This window comes from Lycium ferocissimum, chromosome 9, assembly GCF_029784015.1.
Source record: "Lycium ferocissimum isolate CSIRO_LF1 chromosome 9, AGI_CSIRO_Lferr_CH_V1, whole genome shotgun sequence".
NCBI lineage: Eukaryota > Viridiplantae > Streptophyta > Magnoliopsida > Solanales > Solanaceae > Lycium > Lycium ferocissimum.
In genome coordinates this window covers 52764291-52781316 of record NC_081350.1, presented here as the reverse complement: position 1 = coordinate 52781316, position 17026 = coordinate 52764291, and the positions used below count along the sequence as shown (strand labels likewise).

The following is a 17026-nucleotide window of genomic DNA, read 5'->3' as shown; positions in this document are numbered from 1 at the left end:
GTGCATTGATCATAACATATGGTATCAACGAAGTAGCAATCATGTTCTTATTCAAATTGAAATGATCCTCTCGTATAATCATCCGTGTCACAATTATGTGGCTCAATCATTTTTCCTACTTTCCACATACCACTTCCGATCAACGAAAAACGGATCATCCAACTACAACCTTCCTCATGCCGCTTGCAAATAACCTTCCAAAATGTACCTTTGGCTTGATGTGTTTTAAATTCTTTTTTGTGGGCTATATTATAGAGTCTCACTGCACCTTTCATTTGCTTCTTCGTGAAATAACATACCTATTTGCATGTACAAGAAAAAATATCAACTCCTAATTACACCAATTAAAATCACAAAATTCAAAAATAATATATTATTAAAAAAATTAGTCGCACCAAACTAACTTTGATTTGATAACTTTAGGATTCTTGGAATTCAAAGTGCGGTTCTACGTAATCCAGGGACCCGTTATCTCTCATGTATGCAAAATCTTCCGGTTCTACTTTCTTCAGTATTATCCAAATATGGGATCACATTTGAATGATAATTAACACTAAGATTATTGGGGGCCGCAACATCTTCATCAGAATTGTCACCGTCGGCAAACGATTGATCATCGTCCGTCCCTTCATGATCTAATGGACTATCGCTATCCGACTCATTTATTATATCATTAGCTAAATCATTATTGCTCACAATTTGTGTGAGTCGGAGTCAATTGGGGTTATCTTCAAAATCATTATGCCTATAAATAAGAAAAATTCATAGAATTTACAAGTCAAACACAATTATACAATCCATGAATAAAGTGAATAAAATATGATTATATTTACCTATCACTGTCCAATTCACTTGGACCAGGATGTGAAGGGTGTCGTACATTACAATTCAAATTATGCAACTGCGTAGTAGCATTACTTGGTCCACCCGTCTCACGATTCTGTCCACTCCAATCAAAGTTATGATCGTGCGTTGAAGCCATACCATCATACTTGTGTACCATAATTAGTTGTATCATTTGATTTGGCTACCAAATCCTACAATTGTTTGTTGTTGAACTACACCCTTGAAAAACCAATATTCAAACTTGGGAGATAGGTAGTACCTCCAAAATCGAACTCATTGTCGGTCGGTACTTCGACACAGGTAGAGCGTGAACCGTAGCATACATGTCAAGCGCCGCTATGCATATGTGATTTTTAAAAATCTCGGACAACGAAGAAATGACGATAAAGATTCATCGTCCGTAATTGGCATCTCACCATAAATTGGTGAACCATCGGCTTGTAAATGAACTTGGACATCGTCCGGTTATAACCACCGATAGTTCGGATCATTTACGAACATTTTTACTCCTTAAGATGCGTTGCGTACGATCATATTTTAGGGAAATTGAAAACCTTTGCCTATTTCAGACCACGCCGTATCTAACCGAACCCGATTCATACACAACTTCACCACCCTAAAATAAATACACTTTAACATGAGTTTCCGTCATCTTTTATGAAATATATGAGAGAAAAATAAAAGAAGGATATGAAACAGATAATTGAAAAACAATAGATGAAAGATATGAGATGGATAAAAGAAAATTGAAAGACGAGGATAAAAGGATAGGACAATATTTATAAACGGAGAAAAAGTAAAAAAAATTCACAAATTAAGTCACGAAATGTAAAAGATATTATTTTGAACAACCTATTTTGAAAATTTATTGTGTATCTATGACTATTTAGACTTATATATGACTTATTATAGCGACATATATTCCGTCAATATGAATTATGGTGTTTTTCTGACTAATTAGACTTCTATATGAATTGTTTTTTTAATAAATACGAAAATTGCATGTGGGGTTTAGACCTTTCTGCATCATGTATTTTTCTATAAATAGTCTTCCATAATACCTCATTCATCTCACCACGCTAAAACAAATTCTTTCAAAATGTCATCGTGGAATCCATTCTTCCGCAACGCGGCCCAATGACATATCACCCGGGTGACATTTTTTAGTCAATGGGTAGGAAATGAGTTTTGGAACGTGAATTTGAGTACTCGCTAATCCGAGCGAGCGCTTATAATAGACAATACATTAGCAAGATGAGGAGAGAATGGAACTACGCCTGACGATGAGCTCATAATATTGAGACCGATTTAAGTCGTGGCCTACATCGTCCAAAACGCCGTGCAATAGGCATGCGCTCACATCACCCCAAGAATTGAATCTTGCTTTGAACCGCATTCGCGAAGAAAATAATAGGATGCGTTTGCGATGGTTGCGTTTGGAGGGACAGATTGGGGTTATATGTTACCCCCGATTGGAACTTAGATCGCGAAATGTCCGATGAAGATGATTTTCCATAAGCATTTTCTCGTTGTTATGTCGGCTAGTTAAGTGTTGTATTTGTACCTTTTTCATTTTTCAATGTTATTTCAATTTGAATTTCAAGTAAATAAATCCGACTTCATTAAAAATATAAACGATATCTTATTAATGTAAATATTCTAATCTTCGTCGGCCTCGTGAAATGACGCTAATGCTATCGTATTCATCTTCATCTTCATCTTCCTCTCCATCTCGTCCATCTTCATTATCGAGTGAGCGATTTCCCCCCTCCCATCCGAGAGCGTCGTAGTCCAAGCCCCACAGTTCACAGCGTCGTAGTCCAACTCCCCTCTCCTTTATGTTTTTTTTTAAAACCATCCGCTGAAAAAAGGTTTTTTAGACATTAATGAAGTTAGTTAGTTTGAGATTTAGATAATCGAATACGATGAATATAAACGAAATGCAAAAAAAAAAAAAAAAAATATTTTCCTATTTCGTTTTTATATAAACGAAATACAAAAAAAAAAAAAAAAAAAAAAAAAAAAAAAAGTTTTATCCTATTTCGTTCATATATAATAAATACAAAAAAAAATTATATTTTCCTATTTCGTTTTTGTATAAAAAATAAAAATATATTTATTTTGTTTTTTTATAAACTAAATAAAAAAAAAATATATATATTTTCATATTTCGTTTTTCGTATGAACGAAATTAAAAAAAAAAATATATATATATATATATATTTATATATATATATATATATATATATATATATATATATATATATATATATATATATATATATATATATATATTCATATTTCGTTTTTTGTATGAACGAAATTAAAAAAAAAAATTAACCAACTACAAAAAAAAAAAAAAAAAAAATTATCCTATTAGTAGTACCACGAAATACAAAAAAAAAATAATATTATATGTTACATTTCGCTACGTATGTATAAATGCAACCGGACGATTAATAATAGTTACACGGTATTTAGTGGATAACCAACAAATACCCATTTTGGTATTAAAAAAAAAAAAGGCATTCTATTTTTGGCTATTAGCTCCAAAAACAAGTCATTTTGGCTCCGGACTCCACTCCCCTGTCCCTTTCGCTTATCTCACACTTCAAGGCAAATTTTGATTTCTTTATAGAAGGGAAGGGAAGGGGTATACACATTTTTTTTAGAAAACCTGGGACTTGGTAGAACTTATTTATTGTACCTATCTATTTTGTGTAGTATATAGAACTCATTTGTCGTCTAAAACAAGCCTTGATGTTCCGGTTGTAGATCATTTCATTAAGGGTAAAAAGGAAATTTATTTCTAAAAATAGAAAGCTAACATTCTTTTTAGGACATGCCAAAAAGAAAAATGTTGCCACATAAATTAGGACAGGAGGGAGTAGACCTTTTTTGTTTGGAAAAAGAGTGGGTTTCTCCATTAAATACTTAAAAGAAGGGATCATACTCATTCAAAAGATGTTACTGAAATTACACAGATCCACTGTCGCAGCAGGTTAAGAAAGAACTATCCTAAAGAGTTGCACATAAGTTTTTGTCACTTAATAGCAATCAAATGATATGTAGTATCACTTTATTTTATGACCCATAAGGTTAGACTTGCTCAGTTTGGTGTAAACATGAGGTTCCGGTAAGTATTTTCCCAAGAAGTGATCACATGCCAATGGTGATAAACATGCTCAATACTATAGGAAATTATCACTAACTAGATATACAACGTGCAGTAAAAACATAGCATAATGTCTTACTAGTTGAAAAGCAAGAGCACCATTACTTGTATAGCAGCAGCAGTAACAAAAAGAATCAATGACTTATCACCTTAGCTACAAATTCAGGAACATGAATCCAGCATTCAGTTGTGGATGTGTGTCATACGCAACATAACACATTAATCCATAAAGGATACAGTAATCATGCGTGGTCGAACAAGAATATTTAAGATGTCTATACAAAATTCACAATCATGCATGGTGGTTCCAACAAAATTAAGAGGTCTGTACAAATTCAAGGTGACAAATTAAGGTCACCAAGTTATATGCTAACATCTAGCCAAGTGTATATACAAAAATATATATAATACAGGTTCAGGAACGTTTCCTCTTGATAGAGAATAAATATTTAGCAAGAGAACAAAATGTCCAACTCTTATAAATATTCATCCACCAACCAACTTCCTGTATCCACAAATTCTTTCTTTATGTTGACAATCCTGTGGATTTGCAGATGGGGCAAATGTTCTTCACAACCAACCACTTCTTTACGCAATCTGCGTGATATTCATGCCCGCAATCAAGAGTTCCTATAGTTTCTTGGTTGTTGTAATCAGTCTGAAAAAGAAGGCATAACATACAATGCAAGCCATCAGAAATAAAGAAAGAAAAAGACATGTAGCTCCATAGGATAGCACAGTAAAGAGTTAACAGCAAATGATTGAAAAATAACCATGCAGTACAAATCCAGACAACGTAAATAACGATAGACAGCATTCTATGTGAACATAAAAAAAAAAAAAAAAAAAAGATACAGAAACACCTCAGCTGCCGAGGCAATACTTTGCGTGGTGGAAATCCAAAAATTAATGATGCCATCATACTGTGATGGTAGGAAAGATTATAAAGATTTAGGAAAGAATAAAAAGCATCCTCTTTAGTTTATAGTAAACTGTTGTCAATAATTCAGCTGACAGTGTACGCTACGCTCTGGCTTACATAGATACCACCACCCAAGAGAACACTTAGGGGTCGTTTGATTGCTGGTTAAAATTATGCATGTATCTGGATTAGTTATGAAGGGTTTAGTTATTCATGTATTAGTTATTCCATCTTCTATCCCGCATAAAATAATACAAAGATTTCCTCATAACTTATACATGAATTCGTTATGCGGGATTGTACAGAATCCCTCATAACTTATACATATATTACTTAAACGGGATTGCAAACTGGTCACCAAACACTGTACTTGGTGCACTAAATTTTATACATAGCAACTAAAATGCTACCAAAAATGGTACTAGTTATGCTGATTTAGTACATGAATAATTCACCTACTAACCAGCAACCAAACGACCTCTTAGTTCTTATACTTAGATATCAACCTATCTTTCTCCATAATATTCTATACTGTCACTTTTAGAGTTACAAGAAATATAGGAAAAGAAAAAGAAATCAATTCGGAATGCAAAAGTTTCCATGTGAATGGATTTGTAAAGTCATTATATTCTTTATTATGATAAAGAATAAAAGCATTATAGGGACAATTGTACCAACTTCATATTTCTGATTAATACAATTTGTCTCCCAAACTTGACTCAGTTACCATATGAAGTATCGAAAGAAGTTTCTTTTAACCATGGTAAGAGAGAAAATAAAACATTTTTTTGAGAAAGAAAAGCGTGAACAGAAGATTGATGATTATGAGAGTGAAAACCAGAATAATTAGTAGATATAAGAACATAAATTAAGAGATGTTAAGTTGATTTGGAATGAAGTTAAAGTTGATAACAAATTAGAGCGTACTAATGTGGTTGTTTGTGCAAGAGTTTAACTAATATCATTTGTCTTGGTTAGTGTACTTAATCAGGACCTAAAAGGAAAACAGATCAGAAAAAAGGAGACTGAAGCAGAGCCATCCCTACTGTTATCCCTACAGAAGTCATAGGCAAACCTAGTCCTACTCAAAGTAAAAGTTAATAGTGATACCTGGCATATGACACAGAAATCGGTTTTGTGATCCAAACATGCAGCAGTTTGCAGGGTGCAAGGAATCTCGGGGGACGAAAATGATCTTGTTTTCAAACGGCTAACAATTATTTCATCTGACAACCCAGTTGTTACACTGCCAATCTGCTCCCCCAGTGCAAGAAGCTCCTGGTACAGAATTTTAAAGTTGCAGATATTTTATTGTTAGATGTCATGCTAATCAAGCGCAGAGCAGACTATAAAACACACGAATAAAATAGAGAATTTGCATATACTGATCAACCATCAGGACAAACCTGAGACACTAAATATAATCAAGAAAGCGATTGCTCACCTCGTAGGACATGTGATCTATGTCCAAACGCATATCTCTGTGCTGATCAGTGGGATTGTTAACTTCATGGTAGCCTGAAACATCCAGCATTGCCACTCCCTAAATATAACAACCATGAAGAGATAATCCCATTAGCATTCAATTCTATAATTTCAACAACAACAACAACAACCCAGTGTAATCCCACAGGTGGGTCTGGGAGGTATGCAGACCTTACCCCTACCGCATAGAAGTAGAGAGGCTGTTTACAATAGTAATTCTAATAATTTCAAATGGAGATAATAAAGTCCAATGCCTTCGATGATCTAATTTACAACATAGAGATAATAAAATAGCCAGCAAGTATATAGGTTTTGTATATTAAGTATAAATATACATATAATACACATACAAATAAATATATATATAATCAGTGTATAGGTTTGGTACATTTCGGCTCGGGGCCATAATTAATTTTGGCTGACGGGCCAAAAGTGAAAAAAATCCCTTTCAAATGCATCAAATTAGACGACAATAAAGACAAAGGAAGTGACTAGACATGGTCAAACAGAGAAAGTTTACATCTTCTGGCAGAACTCTCATGTTAGGAAGGTTCCGATGTCTTGCATTTCTTTCAAGTACGATAGCCCTTTGATGAGGTCTGTACAACCCAAAGCCAGTTGGTAGGGAGGGCATATATCTGGGTCCAGCCTCTACAACACCTTGCATTAGGTTAGTGGTGATGTTGGACGGATTAGGTAGGTGTCTGTGTGAGGATGATGCCGTCATTTGTGGAGGGAAGGTGATAGGCTGGCCTCTCATTCCTTGAATATTAGGTGGCATATGATGAAGGCCTGGGTGCCCTTGAGGAACAGGTGGTTGCAGAAAACTAGTCAAACCTCCATTGCTAGATGTCATTGGATAACCTCGCACGCCCATGTTTCCAGCATCTACGCAGCCTCCAATGCCTCCTAGAGTAATAAATAAAAGCAAACAGATGCAATAAGTTCCTGAAGTTATTACTGGAGATATAGAAAAAAGGGGGCAAGTCGTTTATCAAAGTCAACTTTTAGCACTTAAAATCAATACGAGATAAATTAACAAAATGGTAGTAAAGGTAAAAGGAAAATAAGACGTGTTTCCTGTGGATTTTTCCATTTAATATAAGAGGCCAAAAGGAAGCTGAAAGATTCATTGTTCATCTGGGTCGGCATGCCAGCAGCACATAAGAAAACGGGACTTTCAAACAAAGGCCTTCAGAAAACGTTAAATAAGGAGAAGATTAACAACAGTAAACCTAGGAAAAATAGATCCCTAAATCTCAATTAAAAAATGAACATAAATTACCAGGTACATAGGGTAAAGGAGCAGCCTGATTCCAGGCCCAAGTTTGAGTCTCACTACCATTGCCGTTGAACTGCAAGTCCAACCAAGGATTGCCAGGCAACTGATGGGTCTGACTTATATAGTTTCCTTGAAATAACTGATTATTATGGTTACGTCGTGCAACATTTTCTGTACCACTTGCACCAGATCTGTTACTCATATTTCTCGGTGCTCCATCTTCAATGAATGATGATGAATTGCCTCCATAATCTGGTGGTGTAAATGACGCAGCATCCATCGAAATATCAGATTCATGTGTCCTTGCAATCACTGGAGCAACAGCAGAGCTGGAACCTGCCAAAGCATGATGATATTGAAGATTTGCAGGAATTCCTTCAGCATTCTTTCTCTTAAATGAGCCTCTGACATCGTCCATGTAATGATTGTTCCTTCCATAGTCTGAATTCATTCCATGTGGCCCATGATTTACTGGAAATGGGAAATCTCCAGAAGCGGAAGGAACAGCCATGTACGGATTGTAATGATTGGATGAAGCAGAAATGGCTGGGTCAGGATTGGTGGGAGGATGCTGATGTTGAACCCCATTGTACTGTGTCAACCCATATGTTAAGGTACCCTCTTGATGGTCTGATACATGGTGCAAATAGATATTACCAGCATTTCCAGGAGCTGGTACTGCATGGACATTAGGCTGTGCATAAAACATGCAAGGCGCAGAATGAAAAAACTCTTGACCTGGCTGATCTGCTTCCAAATCAATTATACGATTACCGTGTGACATGCTCCTTTGTCCTTTCTTCGAGGTTACAATTTTGTGGGGTGATGCCTGCTTGGAGGAGAACAAGCTATAATACATACTGCACCTTAATAATATCATTGACAAAAGGAAGTGCATAAACTTGATAGATGGTTAGCTGATAATCATTTTGTTTGAGAATGGACATCTAGATCAATGGATGCTTATTTCAATATCTTACTCCATGTTCATTCCAATAAGTGAAGTTCAAAATTGAGCCTAGAAATTGACTAGTTCTTAATCAAGATCTTTAGGATTTACACCTTCAATTCAGAAAAATTGAGCTCGTCTTAACACATATCATCACGTCAATATAACACTAACGACTATTTAAAAAAAACGCAGAACTCATGAGTGTTTCTTCTATAGTAGTTACGAGTGGTAAATATAATGAACCGAATAAACATGGCATGGGGAGACTTGGCGAGCTCTTCTTTCTGCATTCAGAATCACCTTAACCAGTCATTGGCGAATTCACTAGTCATAAAGGGTATATCTTCCAGATGGCGAATTCACTAGTCATAAAGGCCATACCCTGCAGCAGTTATATTTGTAACTGGGCATTTGAAGGTGAAGGAGGGTGTGAATTTCACTGATGGAGGAAACTGATGTACATCATAAATATTTTTTATAGGAGACCGATGTACACCATACATCTGGTGATGTGTTAAAGTAGCCATTTAAGTAAAGGTATGACTAAACAAATATTCCCTCCGTTTCAATTTATATGAACCCATTTGACTGGGCACGACATTTAAGAAAGAGGGAAGACTTTTGAAATTTGTGATTCAAAATAAGCCTTGAAAATTTGTGTGGCTGTAAATCATTCATAAAGTGAATTTGTTTCCAAATTAGGAAAGAGGTCATTCATTTTGGCACGGACTAAAAAGGAAATAGGTTCAAATAAATTGAAACAGAGGGAGTATAACAGAGTGGAGAAGAGCACCCAAGGGTATGGCCTAGTGGCCAATGAAGTGGATTGAGCACCATGAGGTCTCAGGTTCAATTCCTAGTAGAGACCAAACATTAGGTGATTTCCTCCCATCTGTTCTAGCCTTGGTGGACAGAGTTATCTGGTACTTGTTGCTAGTGGGAGGTGGCAGGTATCCCGTGGAATTAGTGGAGGTGCGCGCAAGCCGGCCTGGGCACCACGGTTATCAAAAAGAAAAAGAAAAAAGAGTGGAGAGGAGAAGCCATAGAGTTTGGCAGCACTAGGGTTTTGTTTCATTAGTCGTTTAGCGCAATTGAGTTTTTTCTGTCTTAATAAAAAAGCATTAGAGGCCAGACATTTTTGATTCTACTGAGAGTCGCACTGTGGCTTCAGTAAAACGGAGTCTTTCTGCAATTTTCAACCAAAAAACACCCTTGTGAATGCACTAACTACAGTCCATTTGCAGCTAGCAAACCAAGAATTCACTGGTCACACAGATCTACCAAAATTAGAGTACAGATCTTATATCTGTTCATAAAATCCAACTTATTTGAAATAATAAAAGTCATAACCTTCAAACAAAAACGAATAATAACCACAGTTCTCAATCATTCAGATTTATAAATAATCATAGCTGTGAAATAGATTCGAGTAATTGATATTATTACATCGCCACTTAAGTGATACACATAAATGCACATTCATGAAACTAAAATGAATTGCCAATTACAATCCATAGCTTACCTCGAAACAACAAAGGATATTAGAAATCAGTAATAACTTCCAACCAATTACTAGATAATAGTAAATTATTTCTTTTGGAAACTAAAGGAAATACTAGGTAAAACTACTAATTATTCTTAAGCAGAGACGAGGACTTAGCAGCAACCCATGCATTCATGGCCAAATATACTAACATAAAAAGGTGACTCACAGACTCATAGATATGAAGATGAGAAGTTGATATATATAATCGCAAGCATTTAACTGAGTAACAAATAAAAATCAATTTAAACGAGTAGATAACAGGTCCAAATAGAAACCAATAAAGATTAGACCCGTCATCACGAGTTTCTCAATTCCTCTTGTATATCGCCGTAACGCCCTTAATGCTAGGTTTTGAAAATGACTTTTCATGTCATACCCATTTAGGTCAGATTCGGATCCCTCCGCTGTTTCCTCGAATGCGGATATACTTATTTCCAGTTTAAAGATTCAAAAGACATACCTTGATATGTGATGATCAACACAAGACTCTGGTTAAAGATGAGTAACCTCCAACCGATGCTACTTATGGGAAACTCAAAATGTATCTTATTTTCAATTCATTTCTCGTGAGAATGCTTTGAATTTTAACCACTACGCACAGGCTGGCTCTTTTAGTTATGACCATCAATTCTGAAGTCCAGCTAGCTAACTTTGCAAGTTTGGCTTTGCTTTTCTCGTGAAGTTGCAGAACAACGCTTAGGAAGACTCAAAACTAGAAAAAAAAAAAAGAAAAAAAGGAAAGAGATATAAAGAGAAATAATATAACGCAGAAAAGAATTAATATGCCTCCTCTCTGGTGCCAAGCAGCAGGCAATCTAGGTATTAAAATGAATATTTTCCCTATGTTGCTCGGACTCTTCAAAAATGCTGACCAGGTGCGTGTCGGGTCCTCCAAAAGCAGTGCATTCTTGGAAGATCCAACACGGGTGGGGCAGTATATTTGGAGAGTCCGAGCAACATAGTTAATTTCTCTTAAACAAGATAGGAGGAGTTGTTTGTCACCCATACAGCGTATGTTTCTTCGAGGAACACCTATCAACCATCATAGAGCTAGAACGTGCTGTCAAACATACTCTGTTTTCTGAACCTACTTTAAGTAACTCAAAGAACCTTTAGGACAAGGAGTAGCCGAGGCAAGGAATTAAACCAAATCAAAAGAACTCCAAATTCTTAAAACCTTATAAATCAAAATACACCAGATAGACCCAGATACTATTTTAAGTTAGGAATGTTGAGAATATAATTAAGTAAATAAAGAGTGCGCTCTCTCTCTCTCTCTCTCTCTCTCTCTCTCTCTAACAGCTTAAGCTTTTAGATGACATGGTCACACACTTCAATATGGTATTAGAGCAGATAGAGGTCTTGAGATCGAATCTCATCGCCACCCATCAATAGAGTTTTCGTGTGCTTAACCATGAAAAATATCAAGCCAGCACATGAGGGAGCATGTTGAGAATATAATTAAGCAAATAAGGTGTGCCCTCTCTCTCTCTAACAGCTTAAGCTTTTAGATGATATGGTCGCACACTTCAATAAGGACACACCGGATAGAATCTCGGTTTTAGTTAAAGAAAAAACAGCCGAAAAGGTACATTAGGACTTCGTGATTAAATCATGTCCTGTTTGGCTACTTGAGAAGTGGGCAAGACAAATTACACAGTTTCCAATCAACTGCTTGTTGCTCGAGGAAAAAACTACCGAGAAACTACATGAATTATTCAAAATCTACAAACCAACTTAGTCAACGGATGTATACACACATATACTAAATCAAAAAAACTCATAAAAGGAAAACCAAATTATACGGGCATACACCCAGACAGCATTGGCGGAGCCACCTTATGCTAAGGCCTTCGCCGGAAAATCACATTTAGATATCACATTTAGTCAAAATTTTAGTTTTATGTGTGTATACTATATTGACTCCCCTTATTTTTTACGTATGTCTTTTTTTTTTTTTATATATATTTTGACACCCCTTAATAAAATTCCGGGCTCCACCACTGCCAGACAGACACGTAGAAAACATAATCTTCAACATAACATATATACGTGATACACAATCACATGCAATTCATGGATTAAGAAAAAGGAAAACATATAACAAATCAAAATCCTCACCTTTTTATCATCTAAATATCCACTTCTTTCCCGATTTTCGCCTTAAACTATAACTCACAGAAACGCTCAGATAAAATTAACCGTGGTGAAAAACACCTACATAAATCACAAAAACAAAAATTTTAAAAAAAAAAAAGGACAGAAACCCTAAAATTAAGTTAGATATCAAAATGGCAATCAATAATCATCAACTTATAAATTTAGCAAAAATTATTTGGGTCTAATTATTTTTATCTATGCATGTTAAAAACAAGAAATAACAATACATTACCAAAACTCATGAAATTAATGATGATATTTTGAAATTTCAATCAAATGGGTCTAATTAGATAATTAAAAAAAATCATAAACACCATAAAATATTCAAAAATAAAAATAAAACCCTAAAATTTAAGTTAAATATCATAATGGCAATCAATAATCATCAACTTGAAAATTTAGCAAAAATACCCACAAATATTTGCTTCCTATGCATGCTAAAACAAGAATAACAAGAAATACCTATACATTACCAAAATTTATTGTATATTCATCAAATTAAAGATAATCTTTGAAATTTTAATCAAATGGGTCTAATTAATTAATGGAAACTAACCAATTAGTGGTTTGATTAAGGCGATCGATAGATCCCAGATGAGAGGAAAATTGAAGAGAAGAGAAGTTTCAATGGAAAAGTGGAAATTTTATGGTTAAGTTGCTAATTGGTTGTTTGATTCTCATATTAATTGGCCACGTTATATTTTTCTCTAATTTATTTATCTTCTGTCATCCTTGATAACAAGATAAGGCATTTCAGGGTATTTCAGTAATTTAATATATTTTTTTTTTTTTTATTTTTGGTTTTTCATTCTGGTACTCGCGTTGGAGCTCAACTAACCGTCCGTATCAATTTACGTGGTACGGTCCGGATTTCGAGAGTCAAACTGTTTAATTTTGACTGTGAATTCGGACATGAGATCTTTACGTTTTTTCGAAATGAATTTTACATATTTGAAAACTACGTAAAAATTATTATAAGTCGCAATAATTGATAATTTAAAATATTTTAAAGATATATGAAAAACTACTATCAAAGAATGACCTGTTTGAATGTCACATAAATTAAGACGGAGGGAGTAATTTGCGCCAGAAAATCTCACATTTAGGTAAAGCGTTCCCTAATAAAGACGAATAAAGAAATTCATCACTACTATAATAATGAATTTGGTATTATGAAAAAGGACAATTCCAACTCATGTAGAAAACGGTACTAATGTAAGGGTCAATTCAAAGTCATGTGGAAAACAGTTCAACAAAAATCTTATGTGGTGGATTGTATTTAGGTGAAAGTACAGGAGAAAGAAAGCATTTGGACAATATTGACTTGACATTACAAGAAATGTTTTCCGCAAAATCTTTGTGTGGTGGATTATATTTAGGTAAAATTATGGGAGAAACAAAGCAGTTGGACGATATTTGACTTGACATCAACTTCTGGCATCACCGGAAGGATTGAAACCACATTCGTAAATCCCTTTCACCCAACACTAGCTAACTCGATGGGACGTCAACAGCGAAAATGCCAAAAGCAAGACCTGGACCTGGTTCACTGAAGAAGAAGAAGAAGAAGAAGGGGCGAATTCTCAACTACCAGACTAGATACAGATTTTTCGTACTGCCAAGGAAGGAATAGACGCCCTGCAGTGGTAGAACCTGGTGAACCGGGCGGCGATCGATCTACATCTTTCCCCATAGCCCTGGGAGCCTTCGCGGATAAGAAATCAAGGACTTGTCGAGGTCTGATCGGATCCCGAACACGTGAGAGCCCAGCCCGGGAGGTTTAGATCAATCAATCCTCAATCCGGGCTCAAAGACCGTTCCCTACGACGTCTTCTGTCTTCGCGCTTTCTGAAAACCTTTACAAGAAAATATTTTTAAAGTTGAAGTCAACAAAGAGTGTTGTAGAAATTAGCACTTACATATGAAGTTCACTAATTAGAAAAAAAGATTTTGTAAATTTTGAAGAGTTGTGAGAATAAAAATTAATATTTCACTTAGAATAGGCATACAAACTAAGTAGTGCATTGGATAATTGGAATAACATTTTACTTAAAAAATTAAACATGATTCACTATTCACAAATTTTCTTGCCGATATAAATTTTTAAATATCAAAGTATTGTTTCATGTCCAAACGGGCAAGCACTAAAAAAAATCCAGATGAAGGTGAAAAATGGAGAAATATCCTACCAAACTCAATTAATTTAATAATTACTACTCCTACAATTGACTAGTATGACATGATGGTTATTATTATTTATTATTTAATAAATTTTCAATTCGACTTAATACGGATGACAGTTTGAACAATTGTTCGAGTGTTAAGATATTTATTTACATCAAAGCCTAAATATATTTTTAAGAATCTAATCGAAGAAAGCTGATCAATCAGAAATTTTATATTATTAAAATTGTGTTTCAAATCGTAACAACTTAATTACTCTAATTCTATTAATAATTTAATTGAAGGAGTGCAAATTAAAAGGTCTGATCTAATGATCAATAAAGTTGATGAAAACCTTAAAAGTCATCCATGTCTGTGAACTTTTATGATGAAGTTACTAGATATCTATGATAATAGGATATAGCAGATAATCGGAGGAGGATGCATCCTCAACTAGATTTGTCTGAATCCAATACTTTCAATGCGTAACATTAATTTATATATATAAACTCACAAAAATTGCAATAAATAATAGGTTTGAAACCCATTATTTTAAAATTATAATAGATTCATATAAAAAAAAATTGAACTCATAAAATTTAAATTCTAAATTCGCTTTTACAAATAGTAATTGAGGACTCGATCAACGCACAAGCAAACCCGATACCATTTTTTTAAAATAGCTTAGTTGAGGGGATGAAGTGTGCACATTATGTTGCTTTCTGCCACACAAAGAGTAGGGACGATGCTTGTACCGCTAAACTAACGGCTCATGTCATTTCCCTTTCTTTGCAATTTGCATAACCGTCCACGAATATTCTTATTTTGAACCATCACAAAAGAAAAGGTATATCCTCCCACAAACTAATAATTCACAAATAAAAATGAAAAACATAAAAAGACAAGATCAAATGTTTTGACCTAAATTTTGGTAATTTTAACTTGTTTTCCTTCAAAAGGAAAAAAATGAGTTATCTTCACATGAAGCACATAATAATCTTTTTAAAAATTATGTCGAGTAATAAAAGCAAAAAAAAAAAACTATAAAATCACGGTCATTAAGACTCTTATCCTTGTTTTAAGAGGGTGATGTTAGAATACATGCACCTCAAATAATTTATTCTTGTATCATCTATTTTCCACTGGTACAATCTTGGGATAACTACAGCCACTAAAAGTTAGACAGATGAAAAGACATCATTTTTTTTAAAAAAAAAATCTACTGAAATATAAACTTGAGAGTTGAGAAGTAAGAAAATTCCAACACTTTTTCCTGAAAATTGATCCTAATTGATCCCCCTTCACGATTAATCTTAATCCTCGCTTCACGATTAAATTATGCACATTTAGAAATTCAAAAATTTAGATGAAGCCCTAGATTAACGTAGAGTGCTTATGGTGAAACTTCTTTCTAGTGAGAACTTTTAAGTACTATAAGTTTTGTATTACTTGAATGATGATAAAGAAAGTAATACGCTTTAAAACACAATAAGTAATTAGGAAGAAAAAAAAAGAGTCAAATGGGTTTTAAGTACTTCTCCAATTTAATAACTGAAAGAATGGGTTCAAGTATAGTATATGGAAATTCAAATGCCTGAATATAATGAAGATGATGCGCAGTACTACACAATACAAAGTGATATAATTCAGAACTAATATGAAAAGTAGTTTGGTGCACTAAGCTTCCGTTATGCGCGGGGTTTGGGAAAGGACCAGACCACAAGGACATATGGTACGCAGCGTTATCCTACATTTATGTAAGAGGTTGTTTCCACGACTTATAATTCAGAACTAATAAACGTTGTAAATTGTAATAGAGTGCTAAGTATACTTCATCATTAACTAAATATTTCGGGTTCAAGCACGGAATATGGAATCGCTTTTACTAAAGAGCGCCTTATAGCACTATGAAACTATTCGATGCTTATCCAAATTTAGTCAAACTACAATATAAATATAGAACATAGAATAAAAAATTTAAAAAAGAAAAAGAGGGTAAATAAAATGATTATATTTCCATTATTTATTTATGACGTCAAAGTGGGGCAAGGTTTCTTGGAAGGTTGTTTGTTTCATTTGAACAACCAAAGCAAAGTGCAATTTTTTTGTCGTTTGGGAAAGCATCGTCTCGACTCTCACGTTGTCCAACCTTGTAAGTCTGCTATACCAAAAGTTGGCTAAAGCTTGAGATGAAAGAGTGGTTTTTGAGAAGCATATATATTTTGAGTGTGCTTGGTATAGAGAAAAATATTTTTTATGAATTTCTTTTAAAAATAAATAAATAGTTCTCTTACTTACTTTTTTTATGTATGGTAAGTAAGCAGAAATATGTTCTTAAATACTTTATATTTAAAACTCGGCAAATACTTGGCGGTGAGGGTGGGGTGTGTTGGAATGTGGAAAGAAGACAATTAGTGCGGATGTCATTTGTAAAATTTGTTTTTACTTACTTATAACAAGGAAATTATTTTTCATTTTTAAGGAACTTATTTTCC

The 17026-nt window shown here is 34.3% G+C and overlaps 1 protein-coding gene across 2 annotated transcripts; it reads right to left on the bottom strand.

The window, feature by feature from the left end:
- Window positions 1-4276: 4276 nt before the first annotated feature.
- Window positions 4277-13080, bottom strand: LOC132031271 (probable E3 ubiquitin-protein ligase ZFP1). 2 transcript variants are annotated; one of them, XM_059421164.1, is made up of 7 exons: window positions 12925-13078; window positions 12330-12425; window positions 7714-8539; window positions 6949-7337; window positions 6388-6486; window positions 6054-6221; window positions 4277-4679 (listed from the first exon to the last, which is right to left on the bottom strand). In XM_059421164.1, exons 3-7 carry the CDS (start codon window positions 8492-8494, stop codon window positions 4548-4550), a joined length of 1569 nt encoding a protein of 522 aa, XP_059277147.1. In that variant the 5' UTR covers window positions 8495-8539; window positions 12330-12425; window positions 12925-13078; the 3' UTR covers window positions 4277-4547. The 2 variants fall into 2 exon arrangements, with proteins under 2 accessions (XP_059277147.1, XP_059277148.1); XM_059421165.1 differs by lacking the exon at window positions 12330-12425 and having other exon boundaries at window positions 12925-13080.
- Window positions 13081-17026: the final 3946 nt, after the last annotated feature.